The 18,769-nt window shown below is 37.8% G+C and overlaps 1 protein-coding gene across 5 annotated transcripts in view; it reads right to left on the reverse strand.

Moving 5' to 3' along the window:
• Window positions 1–18,769, reverse strand: part of ASH1L (ASH1 like histone lysine methyltransferase) — a 268,283-nt gene that overhangs the window by 14,425 nt on the left and 235,089 nt on the right. For all 5 annotated transcript variants that reach the window (XM_069078224.1, XM_069078221.1, XM_069078222.1 and 2 more), the window contains 6 exons: window positions 7,550–7,707; window positions 6,251–6,403; window positions 3,703–3,757; window positions 3,483–3,615; window positions 1,960–2,208; window positions 789–875 (listed from right to left, as the gene is read on the reverse strand). In XM_069078224.1, the coding sequence (XP_068934325.1) occupies window positions 789–875; window positions 1,960–2,208; window positions 3,483–3,615; window positions 3,703–3,757; window positions 6,251–6,403; window positions 7,550–7,707 (835 nt within the window). The remainder of the gene's footprint in view (window positions 1–788; window positions 876–1,959; window positions 2,209–3,482; window positions 3,616–3,702; window positions 3,758–6,250; window positions 6,404–7,549; window positions 7,708–18,769) is intronic.

Below are 18,769 nucleotides of genomic sequence, written 5' to 3' on the forward strand. Positions count from 1 at the left end.
GAAGCACCCACTTTTGAAAGGGGAAGTAGAAAAGGGAAGATCAAAGTAGAGAACAGAACAAGTGGGAGGTGGGATAGGAGGGAGGGAAATATAGTCAGTCTTTTACAATATGTCTACGATGGAAATGTTTTACATAGCTACACATGTACCACCTATACTGAATTGCTTATCTTCCCAGTAAGGGTGGGTGACAAGGGAGAAAGGGAATGAATCTGGAATTCAAAGTTTTAAAATCAAATGTTTAAAAAAATATATATATATATTTACTATTATTAATATTATTTTACATGTAACTGGGAAACAAGATATATAGGCTCTGGGGCATAGAGATCCACCGTACCCTACTGGAAAGTTGGAGGGGGTATGAGAGAGAGCAGATTGGAGGAGGGAATATCCAGTGGGATTGCTATTTTGGGGTGGTGGGTAGGGAGAAAATTTGTAACTCAAAATCTTGTGGAAATGAATGATGTAAACTACAAGTTAATATAGCATTTAATTAAAAAATATGAATGATTTTAGATTATTTACTGCTTTAGGTTACTCAAAGTATTGCTCTCCTCTCTCTTTATACAGATAGTTATTTGTAACTATCACCTTTCTTCCAAAGACTCTAAGTATTTTCTCTCTCTGAAGACATTTCTAAGCAATGGAGAAGTAGGATTATCATATTTAATGCACAAATGAGGCCCAGGAATTTGAAAGCATAGTAGGGGTGAAGAAAATTTAAGGTCATATATGTCACATCCCTTGCTTTCTAGGTCACAGAATACTGAAATAAGGTTGCTTACCCTGTCCACAGGCCTTGGATCACATTGTTCACAGAGGTAGTGTTCTACATCTGAGTTCACTCCCATGCAATCACAGTGCTGCCACACCTGCAGAGAAAAGCTGAAATTAGTGAAGAAGGGTCTCAGATTTATTGAGGAAAGGCACAGGAATGGAGCCAACCAGGTATAGAATCTTAGGATCCTTTCTTCCTGACTGGTAGCAGCAAGAACATTCATTAAGATGGTCAAAGAAAATGTACCCAGGAGCTAAGGGAATGAGTTGGAGAGACAGAAGCAGAGTAATACAGACAGGGAAGAAAGAATGAAAATATTTAATAAATAGGAAAAAGAATTTGCTATAAATGCATAAGAACAGATCATATTTCTAGAGTACTTTAAAGTTTACAAAAGGCTTTCCTTACTCATAACAAGCCTATTAGATATCTGGTGCAAATATTATTATTCTCATTTTTTTCAGAAGAGGAAACTGAAGCCAAAAGAGGTTGAATGATTTGTCTAAGATCACACAGCCAGTAAGTAATGGAGTTAGAATTTGAATTCATGTCTCTCTTGATTCCAATTCTAACCATTTCTTCACCATATCATGCTACCATTGAAAAGAACCTGGTAAGATGTAAATCTGTGCAAATAAAATGAAGGAAATAAAGAATGGAGACAAATGACTACTATCCCAAACTACTACTATTTTGCAGAGTGGTGTTTACCACTATAATTTTCCTAAGGATATGAAACAGGTAGCCATAATAATAGCTATACATTTGTATACTATCTATATATGCCCTACATGTCTACATAAGTTGTTACTTGCTCTTACATAAGTTTCAGGTTGAAATGTTATTGCTATTCCTAATATTTCCTGATTATTCTTCCAAGTTTCCTTTTAACACAAACTCATTAATCTACTTTCCCTTCACAAAAGAGTACAGAAGGTGAGGTGTATAGAGGCATGTATAGTAGTGCTTTGCAAATAGATGGCCTTTAGTGAATGTTTGCCAAATTGAATGGGAAAGGAGGATGAATAGTGATGGATGTTGGAAATCTTTATACAGCCATAATACATATGGAGACAATAGAGATTTGTAGTATATCTAAGTCAAATAAAGAGACAGGGGTTTGTTGCTTGAAAACACACCTTACAGATCAGAAATTTTTCTGTCCTGAATCTTCTTACCATGCACTTGTCACACTGGATCATGAGGCCTTCATCCTTGTAGAGGCCGCAGATACAGCGGATAACATCATCATCCTTCTCGTGCCCATTTTCCTTTTCACAGACTGAGGTTTCGCTGCTGTCTGCCTCACTTGCTGTTTCCCCCACAATCTCATCAATTTGAGCTGATGCCTCATGCCGTGCATTGTAGTATGCTTTGCGTAGTCGACATACATCTCTCCCAATTGGGGACTTGCGCCCATAGTACTTCTAAGAGAGAGAAGAGAGAAACCAAGCTCAGTCTCCTTAAGTTTTGGTTTCCAGGTATGCCAGAAGAGGGAGGACTAGTTGCCCTGTCCTCCCATTTTGGTCAGGATGTCTTTGGAACAGTGCTTGGCATATTAGTAGGCACCACATAACTATTTACCTAAGATGAACAGAAATTAATTGAAATGTAGCTGTAATCTTTAAAGCTATTTAGTATACCCACTTTGATTACATGTAAATTTTACTATTCTCTACCTCTTTGTCAGTGGTCCTAATGCTTACTTGATAAAAAAGATACATTTCAGATTGTTGACATTAAGGGATAAGATTACAACTGTTTTATGAAGCTTTTAATAGATGTAATGCTAATGTAAGATTTGATTCATGAGAGACTCGAATCCATACAATAATGAACTATGTTATCATGGGATTCCACTATGAGTGGAAAACTCTGATATGAGTTTTTGATTACTTTGTTTAGAACATTCATATCGACTCCTTACTTGTCAGTTCCTATTTCTTAGTTCTCCCATATGCCCATAGCCACATCCCCACTGAAACTAACCTAATCTTGTTTCCGTTACTCCTCTGTGGCCTTCAAATTTTTGTCCAATACACAGAATGATGACCCACATATGCAGAAAAATCTCTCTTCTATGGTTTGCCATATGATGACAATTCTTTGATTCCTTTAGATCACAGCTCTAGGCTATCTCTCCCTTCTCCAAAAGTCTGAATAATACTACCATTTAGGAGCACAATATTTAACATTTCTTTCTGCCTTCAAGATACTTCTCTAATTATTTTATTATTATAGATTTCCACACGTTTCCCTTGTCTCAGTCATTATCCTACAACATACTGTATAGGGACTATATTCTAGTTTTTAATACATGTCCAAGTATTTTGGAACTGTTGTGTCAGTATTTAAGACTAACTATGATATACCAGGTTTTTTATTTTATCAGTGATATTTCTTTTGGGGGTTTAACATAATCTGTGATTCACACAGAGCTGGGTAATAATGAGTTGTACTAAGACAGGCTTTTATTGGGCTTACAAAGCAGTTTCCTCACAATTACTGTGCTCTATACAGATGCTCAACAAATATTGCTGAGCTACAGTATCCATTTACTTCTGGGTCTGCCCTATTGATCAGCAGGGAAAGCTGAAGGGAGAAGGGGCCAGTGTTCTTGACTTAGAATAGTTACTTTCACTACAAATTCCTTTTCCATGAGCTCAAACTTAGAGATCTCAGGGACTGTACCCAGCCTCACCTCAGCATTCCGGAAGACCTTGAGCATGTCAGCATCAAACGCCTCCACTGTCTTGTAATAACCTGTCAGGATCTGCTTCTCAATGGTGATGAGATCTAAGGGGTCAGATATCTTCTCATAATAATCAGCATTTCTGGAACACAAAACCAGGGCTGTGAGTTTGGGACACCTATCTGTCCCCATATACCCTGGTTAACCCCCAGGAGAAGTATGAACGTACTTTTTCTTTGGGGGAAGGTTCAACAGTGGAGCTGCCAATGCCTGTCGGGAGGAATCTGAAAAGGAAGGCAATGTTTATTAGAAGGACTTTGTGGAAACAGTACAATTTTCTTCTGAATAAGGGGAAGACCCAGAAACTAAAGGGCAGAGAAGATTCCAGTTCCTTTTGGGTTCTACACACACACAAAAAATTCCAAAGTGTTTTCAATAATATGAATTGTTGAGGCCAAAGGTCAGAGGCATATGCAAGTCCATGCATGAATATGAGTAAATATTGCAGACATGGAGGTATGCTGATGCTGTTTGTTTGTGTAAAGATTAAGAAAGAAAGTTTTAATTGCAGCATAAGGAATTTTGGTTTGAGAGTAGGAAAAATTTCCTATTAAATAGTGAGAGGCAGATTACAAAGGAAGAATCTGGAGTTCCTTTCATAAGATTTCTAGAGCATGATGAGGTCATTTTCTGAAATGGGCTAGTTATATATTGGTCAAATCCCTCAAAACATACTATTATAATGAAATGTAACTTATAACAAAGACTATTTCCAAGTTATGATTAGGGGGCCTGTAGTTGACAGTACTTGGTTGATATGAGAAAATCAAGTCTTCCACAATGAAAAATCTAGGATAGTGAATATTTTTTGAAGTGTGTTTTCATGTAACAAATAATATCTATATAGAAAAATATAGGTATACTTATTATGTTATAATCTGAATTTGTTAATTCATTCAATTTCTAGAAGTTCCTCCAGAGATAAGGAAAGTCCATCATTCTATCTCCAGATACAGCTTATATCCTCAGTCACTTTCTTTTTAACCACTGTCCCAGTCTTAGATGAAGGGGACTGATGCTAACATGTTGATATTTGTTAGGAATGTGAAGGAAGCAAAGGAGGATGCTATGTAACTTTGTACCTTAAGGCAAACTGGCCCCCTTTTCTTTCTACTCATTTACTTCTCTTTTACTCCAGTGGGAGTTGGGTTATAAAAGTTGCAAATAGGAAGGATACACAGAAGAAAGAGAAGAGAAGACTTAAGTTCCTCCCAGTTTCTTTGTTCTATGTGGGAGGAGAGGCAAGAAGATAGATAAAGGCCAATCATGAACTGCAAAAAGCAGCAATTACCCTTCAATTTCTTTTTTCCACCTCAAAATGTTCATCATCCTTGCCCGAAAAACTCCACCTAAGTTCACAAAACACCCATCAAAATAACACACAAGGTTTTCCACTCCTTAAAGATTCCAAAATCCGAAAGATGATGATGATAATGGAGATGAAGATGTGTGTATGAAACCTTGAAAGCAAAATGGCAATTTGCATTGGGCCTTTACAGTGTTTACAACCTATCTATTCATTTGTTGATTTGCTGCCCCACTGTGTGAAACTATAGAAAACAAAGTAGATGAGGCCCCTATTAACTCATCCTTGGTCCTCAGGCCGAGAATGTAATTTCTAGCAACAGATTACCTATTATAATGAAATTCTTTTGGAGATGGGAAGTGAATAGATTATAGATATATAAAGACATAGTGAATCTCTGCTCAAAGCCCGTGCTAGTCCAATACTTCTAGATTCCAATATGACAGACTTTTAATTTTAATGAACCAAAAGTTCATATTCTTACAATGTAAAAAAACAATGGACCTTAAGTCAGGAGATTCAGGTTCAAGTTCCAGTTTTGTCACTTACTACCTGTGTGACAATGAGCAAGTCACTGAACCTCTCTAAGCCTCAAACGCCTCACCTGTAAAATGAGGACATCAACACTATCACTGACATTACTATCTCTACTGAGAAAAGATATTCTGCTTGCCAATTGGGTAGATTGGGTGAAATTGAAAAATACCAAATAGTTTGTCAGCATATGGCTCAAGAAGGCTGCAGAAGGTATAGTTATATTCTACCTAGACTGGGATCTAGCTAGTTATGTAGAATTGTCTAACTGGAAAATTAGATCTAATGGTTAGATCTAAAAATCAGATTTAATGAGAAAACTGATGGTCTGGGGCTCTATTAGGTAGAGCAGAGATATAAATAGCCAGTGTACCATTGGCACAAGACAGTACATAAAATTTAGAGAAGAGTATTTCTTTTTATCCTAGCATGGCAGAAAATGATTTTGTAATGATTTAAATACAGAAATGATGACAATTTTTACTCTATAGAAAATGATACTACAAAATTTATTCTGCTTTTTAAAAATAGTTACTATTTATATGCATATATATATTTTAAGTCTGTTAACACATTTTATTGCTTATCAGGTAATTCTGTATCAAGATATGCTGAATCATTATGCAAAAAAAAATCTCTAAGTGTGTGCATTTTAAATATCATTTGAATACAAGGGAAAGATCTGTTTTATAAACCTCAAAGGGCTATTGTGAAGATCAAATGAGAAAATGTGTGGGAAAGCACTTCGTAAATTTTAACAAAATGTGCAACAAAAATGCAAGGCATTACTATGACAACTTTGGTTTTGAGGCAGATGAGGGGAAAAAGGGGATGTGAAGATAAGAGGAAAAGAAACTTTTCTTGGGGATCTGGTCACCTTTGTAAGAGATGATGCTGTCACATATTTCTTTGAATATCTGGGCCAGGCGTGCTGCCCGGGCCACTTCAATGTTCTCCTCTGCAGCTGCCAACCTCCTTGTCCTTACTGAGCGTGCTGTCTGCAAGGCAGAGAACTGGGTCATGAAGACATCTGGAAAGGCAAAAAGGAGACAAATTTCATTCAGTGTGAGCCTAAATTCCTTCCACTTATTCCACATTTCTCTTGGTTTGCTTCAGAAGATTCAATAGCTTCAGAAGGTTTCTTTCTTTCTTTCTTTCCAGAATGCAAGAAATACTAGAGTTTCTTAGAAAGGCAAATAATGGGAGTTAATATGAATTTTAGCCACTAGGCTGATATGAAACTTGTTAAAACTAGAAAAACAGACTACATAGAAGTTCAGAAAAATCACTGCCAGTTTTAAAATCAGCTAAGCTACTGAAGTATCTTGAGGTTCTGGGCAAAGTTCGGAATATATTTAGGGCTTGCTCAGTATGTTTTCTTACATAACAGAAAGAATACACTCCCCTTTGCCCCCATTATTGAAAATCCACCTTTCCCTTCTACTCCTCCTACCCCCAACATTGGAGAAAAAAGAAGCAAAAATCCCTTTGTAACAAATATGTATAGGTGAACTCTTAACTCACTTTTCTGGGAATACTGCAGAGAAACTAACTGAAAAAAAGTGATGCTCCCAATAAATGTTAAGTATGTTGATTAGTAATTTAAAACTGACAGTAGTACTCTGAGGAAACCCAAGAAGGAACAGAAGAGATTGGTGATCCTGAACATTTTTATTCTAGTTTAAATGGTTATTTGGACATGCCAGTTATTCTACTTTCAGTCTATCTAAAGAACAATTCTGAACTTGGCTATGTCTGCTACTTGAGAAAGACAAGCCAACTATCTTCTATACAAAAGGAAAAAAAAAAGAAACTCAAAGGTTGTATATTGATTTGAATGAGAAAAACAGCCTATCAACTGCTAGACAAAGGCCATTCGCCCTCTCCCCCATTATATTTAGTTATAATTCAGAGTTTTTCCTACCTCAGTCAAGGGTGGTAGTAGGGAGACTGACAAGAGGGGGTTCCATCCTATTCATTAAAGCTTAGGCAGGTATGCTATAGGATTGTGCCAGAACATTATTTACTCATGCTAATCAATGGACTTTAGTACCAACTTTTCTATCCATTTTCTAGAATCTGATACTGACTATTCTCTTGAAGAAGTAAGCTTTATTTGAAGACACTATGTTTGGTGATCCCTTGGGATATAAATGGCTCCCCACCCATGTCTCACCAGATTTGATGTTTCCATCATCTCTGCAGATACCATTCCAGCGGGTGTACAAGGAAGCCGAATGGATATTGTCACTGGTGTGTTTTACCTCCTCTTGCTTCTGTCTGATTTTCTCCCAGTTTCGGACCAGGAATACATGATGTTTTAACACAAAGTTCCTTTGGGGAGAGAGAGGGGGCAGTTATCAGTACACTGTGAAGCTGTTATAAAGAGGTCTGGATGTAGATAGGGTAATAGGAAACCCATTTTTCAATTGTGGGGAGTCTTCCAGTGTGACTGGTGAATACTGTATAGAATATACACACATTATGCTTCCTTTCCTCTTAATATCTCCATTTAAAACCAGGAATCAATTAAACATTATTCATGAAATGCCCCCGTGTAAGATATGGTTTAGGAGGATATCACTGGGAGAAATATAATGTAACACACTATATGCCTCCATGAAGGGGCATTTCAAATGAGAGAGAACATATGAGAAATACATGAAAACATAAAGAAACATATGAAAAAGCGCTAAACAAATTAGTAATGTCACGATCAAAGACGGCTGGGGTTGACGAGGGCACATGATACATACCGTGTTTCCCCGATAATAAGACCTATCCCGAAAATAAGCCCTCCCCTTACTGTGTAAGATTCCTCTAAAATAAGCCCTATTGAGATTGCTACTGTAGTGAAGGTGATCCCCTGTGCTACACGCTACATTACGGTATCCTCTGTATGTACCGTCCCCCCCCCCTGTGAAACGCACGCCACGCTCCGAGCTGCATCCAATCAGAGCTGCAGCAGTGAGCGCGTCATCCTGTTCTTCCCCAGTGATTTGCTTATTGAATAAAGGTACATTTTTTTGTTCACATTTACCTGTTTATTAAAATTGCTGTCAATGTTCATTAAAATAAGCCCTCCCCTGAAAATAAGCCCTCTGGTGTTTTTCTGTCCAAAAAAATTAATAAGACAGTGTCTTATTATCGGGGAAACACGGTAGGGATAATAATCATGGAGATATGTATGAACTACATAGAGATACTGCGACAAAATACACAGAAAAATACAATTTGCTTGCAAATCTCCTAAATAAATTTTCTGAGATTCTATTCCATTCTCTCAAGTGTTGCAAGACTATTTAAACTTCTGCTCATACCTACCTGTCTCTTCTCGTCATGTCTACCTGCACAGTGCCATCCATAGAAAGTATTTCTTGAAGTTGTTTTCATACTGTGCTTTGTACAATCCAAGGATCATAGGGACCTAGGAAATCACTTATTCATAGAAGACCCCAGACACTATCTAGTCCAACCAGTATTTGAAAAATAATTCTCACCTTAATAAAAAGCTGAATGACTTCTTGACAAGGAATCATTTAATTTTTCCTCGGAACTCTCCAATAAGGGGGAACCTGAAGAAGCATACTCCACCTCTGGATAGATCTAATTGTTACTTCAAGACTAAATTTGCTTCTTCATATTTCCCACCAGTTATTCCTAGTTTTGCTCTGGGGAGAAGGAGATCTCTTCCACGTGACAACCCTTCAAATATCTGAACAGAGCTATCACGCTTCTCCTAAGTTTTCTCTTCTCTAGGCTAAATATGATCAGTCTCTTTAACTGGTACTCCTATGGCATTATCTCCAGCTCGCTGCTTTCCTCTTGATATTCTCTAGGGAATCGATGTCTTTTCTAAAGTATGACCTCTAGACCTGAATACAATATTCCATATGTAGTCTAATGTGGATATTATACATTTCTTAATGTAGCCCACAAATATATCAGTTTTTTGGTCTGGCACATTGCTAAATTACACTGAGCTTGCATTCCATTAAAATCACCAGATTTTTAAAAGATAACTCTAGTCTTTCTTATACATGACTAAAACCCCCCCAGGTATAAGACTATATTTATTATTACTAATTTTCAACTTATTAGATATAGCCAGATGTTCTAGTTTGCAAGATCTTTTTGGATTCTATGTGATTCAATGTGTTAGCTATCCCTCCCCAGTTTATGTCATGTGCAAATTTGATAAGCATGCCATCTATGACTTCTTCCAAGCCAATGATAAAAATGGTAAATAGCACAGGTGAAAGATCAGCACCTCAAAGGACACCACTGGACACTTCTTCCCAAGCTGACATTAAGACATTAATGATTACAATTTGGATTCAGTCATTCAATCAATCAGTTCTGAGTTCATATTATCATCTGACTTATATCCCTTTATCTTTTCCAAAGTACAGCATGAGAGATTGTGTCAAATGTCAAATCTAGGGAAATTATCTATAGGATGGTCCTCATTTAGCAGTCTAGGAATCCTGTCAGTAAAGGAAAAGAGGTTATTCTGCTATGAATTGGTCCTATTTTTGAGGAATTTTATTTTATTTTTACAACACTACTACTCTTGGTTTACCCCTTGGGTTTTATTCAGTCCAAACTATTTTCTTTTTCATTGTGTTTGGTGTTTTCTTCTGGTTTTTCATAACTCTGGCCTCAGTTTATGGATTTGATATGCACACACAAATTGTGTACATATACTACTAAAGGGCATGGGGAAGGCCCTACTAGGTTCTAACTAACTAAGTTAAGATTAGGACTTGCCTTCTATATTGCTTGACTTTGTTTCCTGCTCCAGTTCAGGACTGCATCAGTTCCATCAGCTCCAGTTCAGGACCTGGATGCAGGACTGGGCATTGTTTCTTATGCGGCCCTGCACTGGGTACTTCTCTGCTCTTGTCTTTAGCTGCAGCTGGGGCTACCTCTTCCATTAACTATAATCCTTCAAAGGTCTGTGAAAAGGGCTTAGCAATTGTATCTGTTAGTTCTAATACTTGAGAACATATTTCATTTGGGCTTGTGACTTGAGCTTATTAAGGGCAGGTACAGTTTCTAGGTAGCACAGCAGACAGGGTGTTGGTTTTGGAGGCATTCAAATCCTTCCTCACAAACTTATTAGCTGACTGACCCTGGACAAGTAACCTAACCTCTTTCAGCCTCAGTTTCCTCATCCATAAGGTGGGGAATACAACAATATCTAGCTCACAGGGTTGTTATAAAGATCAAACGGAATAACATCAAATAAAATACTTTACCAACAAGTACTGTATAAGTGCTAGTTATTATTACTATCTTGGATAACACTTCTATATTAGTCATTTTTGTTCTGCCCCTTTCAGTACAAAGACTATTCTTAGCAGACTGGTAAGAGCTGCATATCGCTTTATCTTCAAAGTCCATCAGTTCCATCAATGCTTTGACCCCTTTTTTTTTTCTGATGTGCTAAAGGACAAATAAAACTATTTTGTTTGTCCTTCATTTTCCATGCCAGTCTTGGCTCATTGGGAGCTTTAGCATTTTTGATACTTTTTTTTTCAATTGTACTCAATATACTTTGTTGCGACATAACCACAACTTTTCAAGAACTAATGTACCCTTCCCTCCCTAGTGCTGTTCTTTAGAAAAAGTTAAGCCACCTTCCACAATGGCCATTATCTCTAGACTGAATTTTGTCATCTTTTAGTACTATCTTCACCTATCACATATGGTTAAGAGTCAAGACATTATGGACAGACATGGATGTACTTCCAACTGTATCAGCACAGGGCACATCCAAATCAATCTGAGTTCTTGGTATACTGTTCTTTTGGTTTTGCTTTCTTCACTTTGCATCAATTCACACCAGTCTCTCCATGTTTCACTGTATTTGTATCTTGCATCACAATAACATTTCATTATTCATATACTATAATCTATTTATATATTTCCCAATTTGTTTCTATATGTTTGCTACTGCAAAGAGTACTGCTGTGAAAATTTGGTACACATATAAGACATCTCTGTAACTGACTTCCTAGGAACAGAAATTTGGTAGGACTGTTCCACCAGCAGTGAATTATTATTAGTCTGTCTTCTGGAAAAGCAGCCCTTCCAACATAATTTCAACTTTTTATCATCCTGGTCAATATGATGGGTTAGAGGTGATACCAGTGTTATTTGCACTGATTTTATTATAAGTGATATGGAAAACACTTATTTATTTGATAGTTTGCATTCCATCTTCTGAAAACTGTTTATATCTTCTGACCACTTATATACTGGGGAAATATTTGAGCTTAATAAACTTATAGAATTGGGATATCAGAATTTTATCAGATGTTTGATGAAGATTTTTTTCCCAGTCCATAGCCATTCTTTCATATGCAAAAAAATTCTGATATTATATAATCAAGAACATACTGATACTATTTTTCCATGACAACTCGAATCAGTCAGTAAACATTTTTATGCATCTACTATGTGCCTAGCTCTGTGTTAAGCACTGGGGATACAAAAAGAGGCAAAAGACAATTCCTGTCCCTTGTGGAGCTCACAATATAATGGGAGAGACAATAAGTAAATAAATATATCGTGTTGTGTTTGTCCTCTGTTTTTGAAGAGGACCATAACATCAGGAAAATGATGACATGACTTGCATTTGACTTTGACTTGAATGAGGGAGGGCTGTGCAAGGTAACCAGCCTCAAACAAATATATAGAAACAAGTTAGATCTAAAAGGAGGTAGCAGGGAGTAAGACAGAAGACTGGAACAACAGTGGTAGAGAGGGAGGATGATATATTATGAAGCTGTAAATGCCAAAGAGGATTTTTTTATGATCCTGGAGGTGACAAGGGGCTACCAGAGTTTGAGTACAGGGATGACACTGGACCTGTGCTTTAGGAAAATCACATTAGTGGCCAAATAGGGGAAGGACTGGAGCAGGGAGAGACTTGAGGCAAGCAGATCCACTGTACTGCAATAATCTAGACAGGAGGTGATGAGAGCCTATACTAGAGTGGCAGCAGTGTCAGAGGAGAGAAGGTAGTATCAAGAGATTAGGTAGAAGGCAGCACAGCATAAGATGGAAGTTCTGTTCTCCACTATCTTTCCTCTTCTTCCCTCAAGGGATAGACACAACAAAGAATGGAAGGTCTTAGATCAAAGGGAAAGCTGCTCTTCTTTGCACCAGAAACTCTCCACCTTTGGGGTGGGAAAAAGTGGATCATGCTTTTCTTTTGGATTTCTTCTCTGTTATGGGCTGCTCTTGCTTCCATTTTCTGGGTATTTAAAAATTCTTAGTGAATTATACTCACATCTACTAGACTGGCTAACATGACAGAAAAGGAAAATTATAAATGTTAGAGGGGATGCAGGAAAATAGGTACACTACTACACTGCTGGTAGAGTTGTGAACTGGTCCAACCATTTTGAAGAACAATCTCCAACTATTCCCAAAGGGAATAAAAGTGCATTTCCTTTGACCCAGCAATATCACTCCTAGATCTCAAAAGAAATAAAAAAAAAAACCCCAAAGAAATCAAAGAAAATTGAAAAGTACCTCTATGGACAAAAATATTTATAACAGTTCTTTTTGTGGGGTCAAAAAAACTGGAAATTTGTCGAGTGCTGACCCTGGAGTCAGGAGGACCTGAGTTCAGATCCGGCCTCAGACACAACATACACAAACAAAAAACCTAGCCGTGTGACCTTGGGCAAGTTACTTAAACCCAATTGCCCTCCAAAAAAAGCAACCCCCCCCCCAAAAACTGGAAATTGAGGGAATGCACATTGATTAGGGAATAACTGAACAAGCTGTGGTATAAGACTGTGGTGGAATCCTATTGTGCTCTTAAGAAATAATAAGCAGGATGGTTTCAGAAAATCCTGGGCAGACTGATATAAATTGACGCAGAATGAAGTGAACAGAACTAGGACACTGCTGTGTACAGTAACAGCAATACTGTAATGATGATTAACTGTGAAAGACTTAGCTACTCTCATCAATATAGAGACAAAAGACAATCCCAAAGGTTTCATAATGAAAAATGCTATCCACCTCTAGAGAGAGAACTGATGAACTGAGTGCAGAATGAGCATACTTTTTTTTAACTTTATGTTTCTTGCTTTTTATTTTTTGCAACATGGCCAACATGGATATATGTTTTAGATGACATCATGTATATAACTGATATTATACTGCTTGCCTTCTCAGAGAATCTGGAACTTAAAACTTTATAGAAATGAATGTTATGAATTGATGCTGAGTGAAGTAAGCAGAACCAGGAGAACACCATACACAGTAACTACAGCACTGTGTGATGACCAACTTGGTTAGACTTAACTCCTCCGAGTAATGCAATGATCTAAGACAATTCCAAAAGACTCATGATAGAAAATGTTATCCACACCCAGGGAAAGAACTATGGAGTCTGAATGCAGATTGAAGCAAATTATTTTCTCTTTTTTGTTATTTTTTTTCTCATGATTTCCCCTTTTATTCTGATTCTTATTTCACAACATGATTAATGTTGAAATATGCTTAATATGATTGTACATGTATGGCCTACATTAGATCGCATGCCATCACCGGAAGGGGGAAATAGAGGAAGAGGAGGAAAATTTGGAACTCAAAACTCTCATAAAAGTGAATGTTGAAAACTAAAAATAAATAAATAAATTAAAAAAAATAAATTTAAAAATTGAATGTTAAAATAAAATTTAAAAAGAAAAAAAATCTTAGTGGGTTGATACAACACCTTTTTCTCTTTATCAGAATTCTCTTCAGATCTTAAGAAGTTAATTCTTGAAAGTTTTTTCTTCCTCTAGGAATAGCTTCTCTGTAGAATTTTTGGCCACAGGATTCTAATTATCCTTTTTCTGAAATCTGTCTTCCCCAACTCAATTTCCTTTATTATAACTTCTAAGATAGAGAGGTCACTTTCCTCAAAGATGCCCATCATTTCCTCCCTAGCAGTCAGTCCTCCTTATTGGTAAGAATCTGATCCAGATTAAAAATTCTCATTGTTGGTTCCTTCCCCTTTTGAAGGATGAAATTATTATTAAGGCAGTCAAAATTGTTTTTTATGCCTGCTCTTCTAAGAGTTTCACTATGATAGCTCTATGCCAGTATTTGTTCCTCAACCTCCTCTCATCACTTCATTTTTCAGATAAGGAAAGTGAGGCCCAGAGAAGCTGTGACCTGGAAAAATTTTAAGTGGCAGAGGGGAACTTAAAACTTCTGGCTACAAATCCAGCATTCTTTCCATGGTACCATGCATCAATGAAAATATCACATCTATTTCTGCTTTGGTTGATCTTTACCCAAGTTTTCTCCTGCTTTGCTTCCCAAGCATATTTTCTTGATATACAAGGTTACTCTACTCCTGTTTATTTTATTCCTTCAGAATGAAATATATACTTTCCCTTTGACCTGGAAGCTCCCAAGTTTGGCTATAATAATCTGGGAGTTTTCATTTTGAGGTTTCTTTCAGAAAATAATTGGTAGATTCCTAGAGATCTAGGCGACCTTCTTTTATAATTTCTGGAAATATGCTACCTAGGCTTTTTTTGGGGGTCATGCATAACTTTCAAGTAGTCAAATGATTCCTAAATGATCTCTTCTCCAATCAGTTGTTTGCTTTTTAAAAATTTTTCAGTCTTTTGACTTTAATTGTTTTTTGCTATCTTAAAGAGTTATCAACTTCTATTTGGTCCCCATGCTGTTAATTCTCTTTTTCTTTTCAGCCTCCTTAGGTGAGAAGACCTCAGGCTGGGGAAAGGTTGTGAGAGGCCTAGCAGGGAGTCTTCCATCTATCCAAAAGCAATGACTTCTATGTGTGCCAACAAAGGCAACCTCCACTTCCTACTGCCAAGACTATTCTCCCAAATGTGATGTGGAGAATGTTTGGTACAAAGAGGAGCAACCTATCCTCTGCTTTCAGACCTTCCATCTCCTATTGCCTCTGTCTTTTGAGGGAATAGAAAGAGGAAGCTGGTGGGCAATGGGGCTTATTTCTCCCATTGTGCAGGTTTCATTTCCATCTCAGAAGAGCCATTAATCTCCAGTTTTTGGAGGGAAGAGGATTTGTGAAGTGGGACCTCCCATCTCATATGGTACTTGCCTCTAGTACTATTCTCCAACATCCACTAGGAAGAAAAGTGATACCTTCTACTCAGCAATAAACATTCTCACAGCTGGACATACTCTTCACATGCCAGTGACTGAACTGTAGATAATCCAAACTCCATTCGCTATCCCCCACCACCTGATTCCTTCTTCCCTTCCCCCTCAACCCTCCCACCCCAAAATTAAAATCAAACACTAACCAGACCTTCTGCTGTGCCCTTTCCTTAGGTGACAAACTTCTCTTCAATTAAAATTTCTTTCCCTCCCATTTTTACCATCTACTAGCTCTTACTTGTTTCTTCCATATGACAGAACCTTTCTTAGCCACTCCTTCCAGGACTGGCTGCACCTTCACACATTTCCCTCAGCTTACTGGTTGAGCCAGGGGAAATGGAATACTCCTGGCTCCTCAATACCACTTCCACATGTTCTTCCTACCTAAACTCAGTGACCTCTCTTCATTTTAAGTACATGATATTCACATCTACCACATAATCAAAATCTCGGTAGTTATTGTCTATAGACCTCAAGGTCACTCCCCCTTACTTCCACAATGAGTCTGATATTTGGCTTATTTTCTGGATATTTTCTTTCCTCCCGTAACTTTTGCCCTCATAGTAGGGAATTTCAACACAATGTGTATATATACACACACATACACCCCCCCACATACCCACTCTCTCTCTCCTCCTCAACCCTCATCCCGCAGTTTCTAACTCACTCATTTATCACCCAAAATCAGTCACAAAAATGGTCACACTCTTGATCTTGCCCTCATCTATAAATATACCACCTCTATGTTGAAAAATTCTAAAAACCCCTATCCAAACATAATCTATTGGCTTTTTAACTTTCTGCCTTCTCTTGCCAAACTCTACTCTTCTTTGGTACCATGATCTCTAATCCCTTCACTCCTTAATTATTTCCCAGGCCATCTCCCCTGCAGTGGCTACTATCTCCTCTTCTCATCTTGACTCCCTGGTGAATCATTTCAATTACACACTGTTATCCTTTCTTGAATCCCTACCCCTCCTTATCACATCTGTGATTATGCCCAAGCTTCAGCCTTGTATTACTCCTACCATTTGACACCTTCCCTCCTTCACACCATGTGACACTTTCACATATAAGTGCTGCTGAACAAAGGTGGAGAAAATCATGTAATTATTTTGAGTGGGTCCACTACAAATTTGTCACACAACATTAGCTGAGCTCACTGTTCCCAGGCAATCCTACTCTAACTCTCTATCAACTCCCTATCCCACTTTCAACAGTGACACTTCCCAACCTTTTCATCCTTCCTCAAACCTCCCATGGCTCTCCTTCCTCTTATACTCTCAGCTGAGAATCTTGCCTCATATTTTACAGAAAAAAAAATGAGGTCATTCAATGTGAGTTCCCACTCAGATGTCTTTGGCTATTTTTTCCTTCATCATAAAGAGGTCTTACTTCTTACCAAGGCTAATCCCTATCACTTGTTCAAGTCATCTCATTTCATCCCAACTCCTCCAAAAGACTGCCCCCTCTGTCATCCCCACACTACTAGCTGCTTTCAGTTTTTTCCTGTCTACTGGTTCAGTTCATCTGCTTCTGACTTAAAAGTCCTTTCTCATATCTGTCTACAGTAGGTGCCTCCATTCTCTCTCCTCATAGACTTTTTTTTTTTACTAGTTTTCTTTTTATTTTTAGATTTCAACATTTACTTCCATAAATTTTAATTTTTTCTCCCTCCCCAAGATGGCCTGCAATCTGATATAGGCTTTATATATACATTCCTATATTTTCACATTAGTCATGTTTATAGAAGAATTATAATGAATGGGAGAAACCATGAGAAAGGAAAAAAAAATGAAAATAGTTTGCTTCGCTATGCATTCAGACTCCATAGTTCTTCGTCTGGATTCCTCACCCACTTCTTAACTTCTTGTAATATGGCTTCTAACCTCATCATTCCACTGAAATTGTTCTCTCCAAAGTTACCAATGATCTTTTAATTGCCCAACCCAGTGGTTTTTCTCAATCCTTATTCTCCCTGACCTCTCTGAAGCCTGACACTGTTGATCACATTCTCCTTGATACTCTCTTTCTCTAGGTTTTTAAAACACTACTCTATCCTGGTTCTTGTTCTACCTATCAGATCATTCCTTCTTAATCTTCCTTACTGGATCCGCATTCATGTCACGTTTTCTAATCATTTATGTCCCTCATGTTTCTGTTCTGGGCTCTCTTCTCTTTTCCTTTATACTGCTTTAGTTGGTGAACTCATTAGCTCCCATGGATTTAATTACTCTCTCTAAGCTAATGATTCTCAAATCTCCCTATCCTACCCTCTCTGCTGATCTCCAGTCTCACATTTCCAACTACCTTTAAGGTGTCTCAAACTGGATGTGAACTTAACATGTCGAAAACTGAACTCATCATCGTTCTCCCCAAACCCTCCTCACCTCCTACTTTCCCTATTGCTGTAGATGGCAAATCTATACACTCTGTCTCTTAGGCTCACAACCTCACTCTGTTTCATCCTCCATATCCAATCTGTTGTCAAGGCCTGTTGATTTCACCTTTGCAACATCTCTTGAATATGCCCCATTCTCTCTTATTACATTGCCACCACCCTAGAATACCTTTTATCACCTTATGCTCTGAACTATTACAACAGCCTGCTAGTGTGTCTGCCTGCCTCAAGTCTGTTCCCACTCCAGCCTATCCTCCACTCAGCTGTTTTTTATAAAAGTCAGGTCCAATCATGTCACCTCTCCCTATTCAATAAACTGCAGTGGCTCCTTATTGCCTCAAGATTAAAATTTTAAAAATCCTTTTTTTGGTTTTCAAAGTCCTTCATAACCTAATCATGCCCCCTCCCCACCACTGTTGTTCCAGTCTTCTTATATCTTACTCCCTGTCATTTACTCTTAGATCCAACAACACTGGCTTCCTGACTGTTCCTTGAACAAGGTACACCTTCTCTTGGTTCTGAGCAAAATTTTCTCTGGCTGTCTTGCATTCCTGGAATGCTTCCTGGCTTCCTTCAATCCAACTAAAATCCCATCTGCTACAGGATGACTTTCCCAGCCACTCCCCAACTTCTTAATTCTAGTGCCTTCCTTGTATGAATTATTTCCTATTTATCTACTGCATAGGTTATTTGTACATATTAGTTTGCTTCTTGTCTCTCTCATTAGATTGTGAGCTTGAGGGCAGGGACTGACTTTTGCCTCTTTTTGTATTCCCAGTGCTTAGCATTGTACCTGGCACACAACAGGCACTTAACTAATTTTTACTG

Source organism: Petaurus breviceps, unplaced genomic scaffold, assembly GCF_028583685.1.
Source record: "Petaurus breviceps papuanus isolate PSGF00001 unplaced genomic scaffold, PetGlider_PUasm1.0 91023, whole genome shotgun sequence".
NCBI lineage: Eukaryota > Metazoa > Chordata > Mammalia > Diprotodontia > Petauridae > Petaurus > Petaurus breviceps.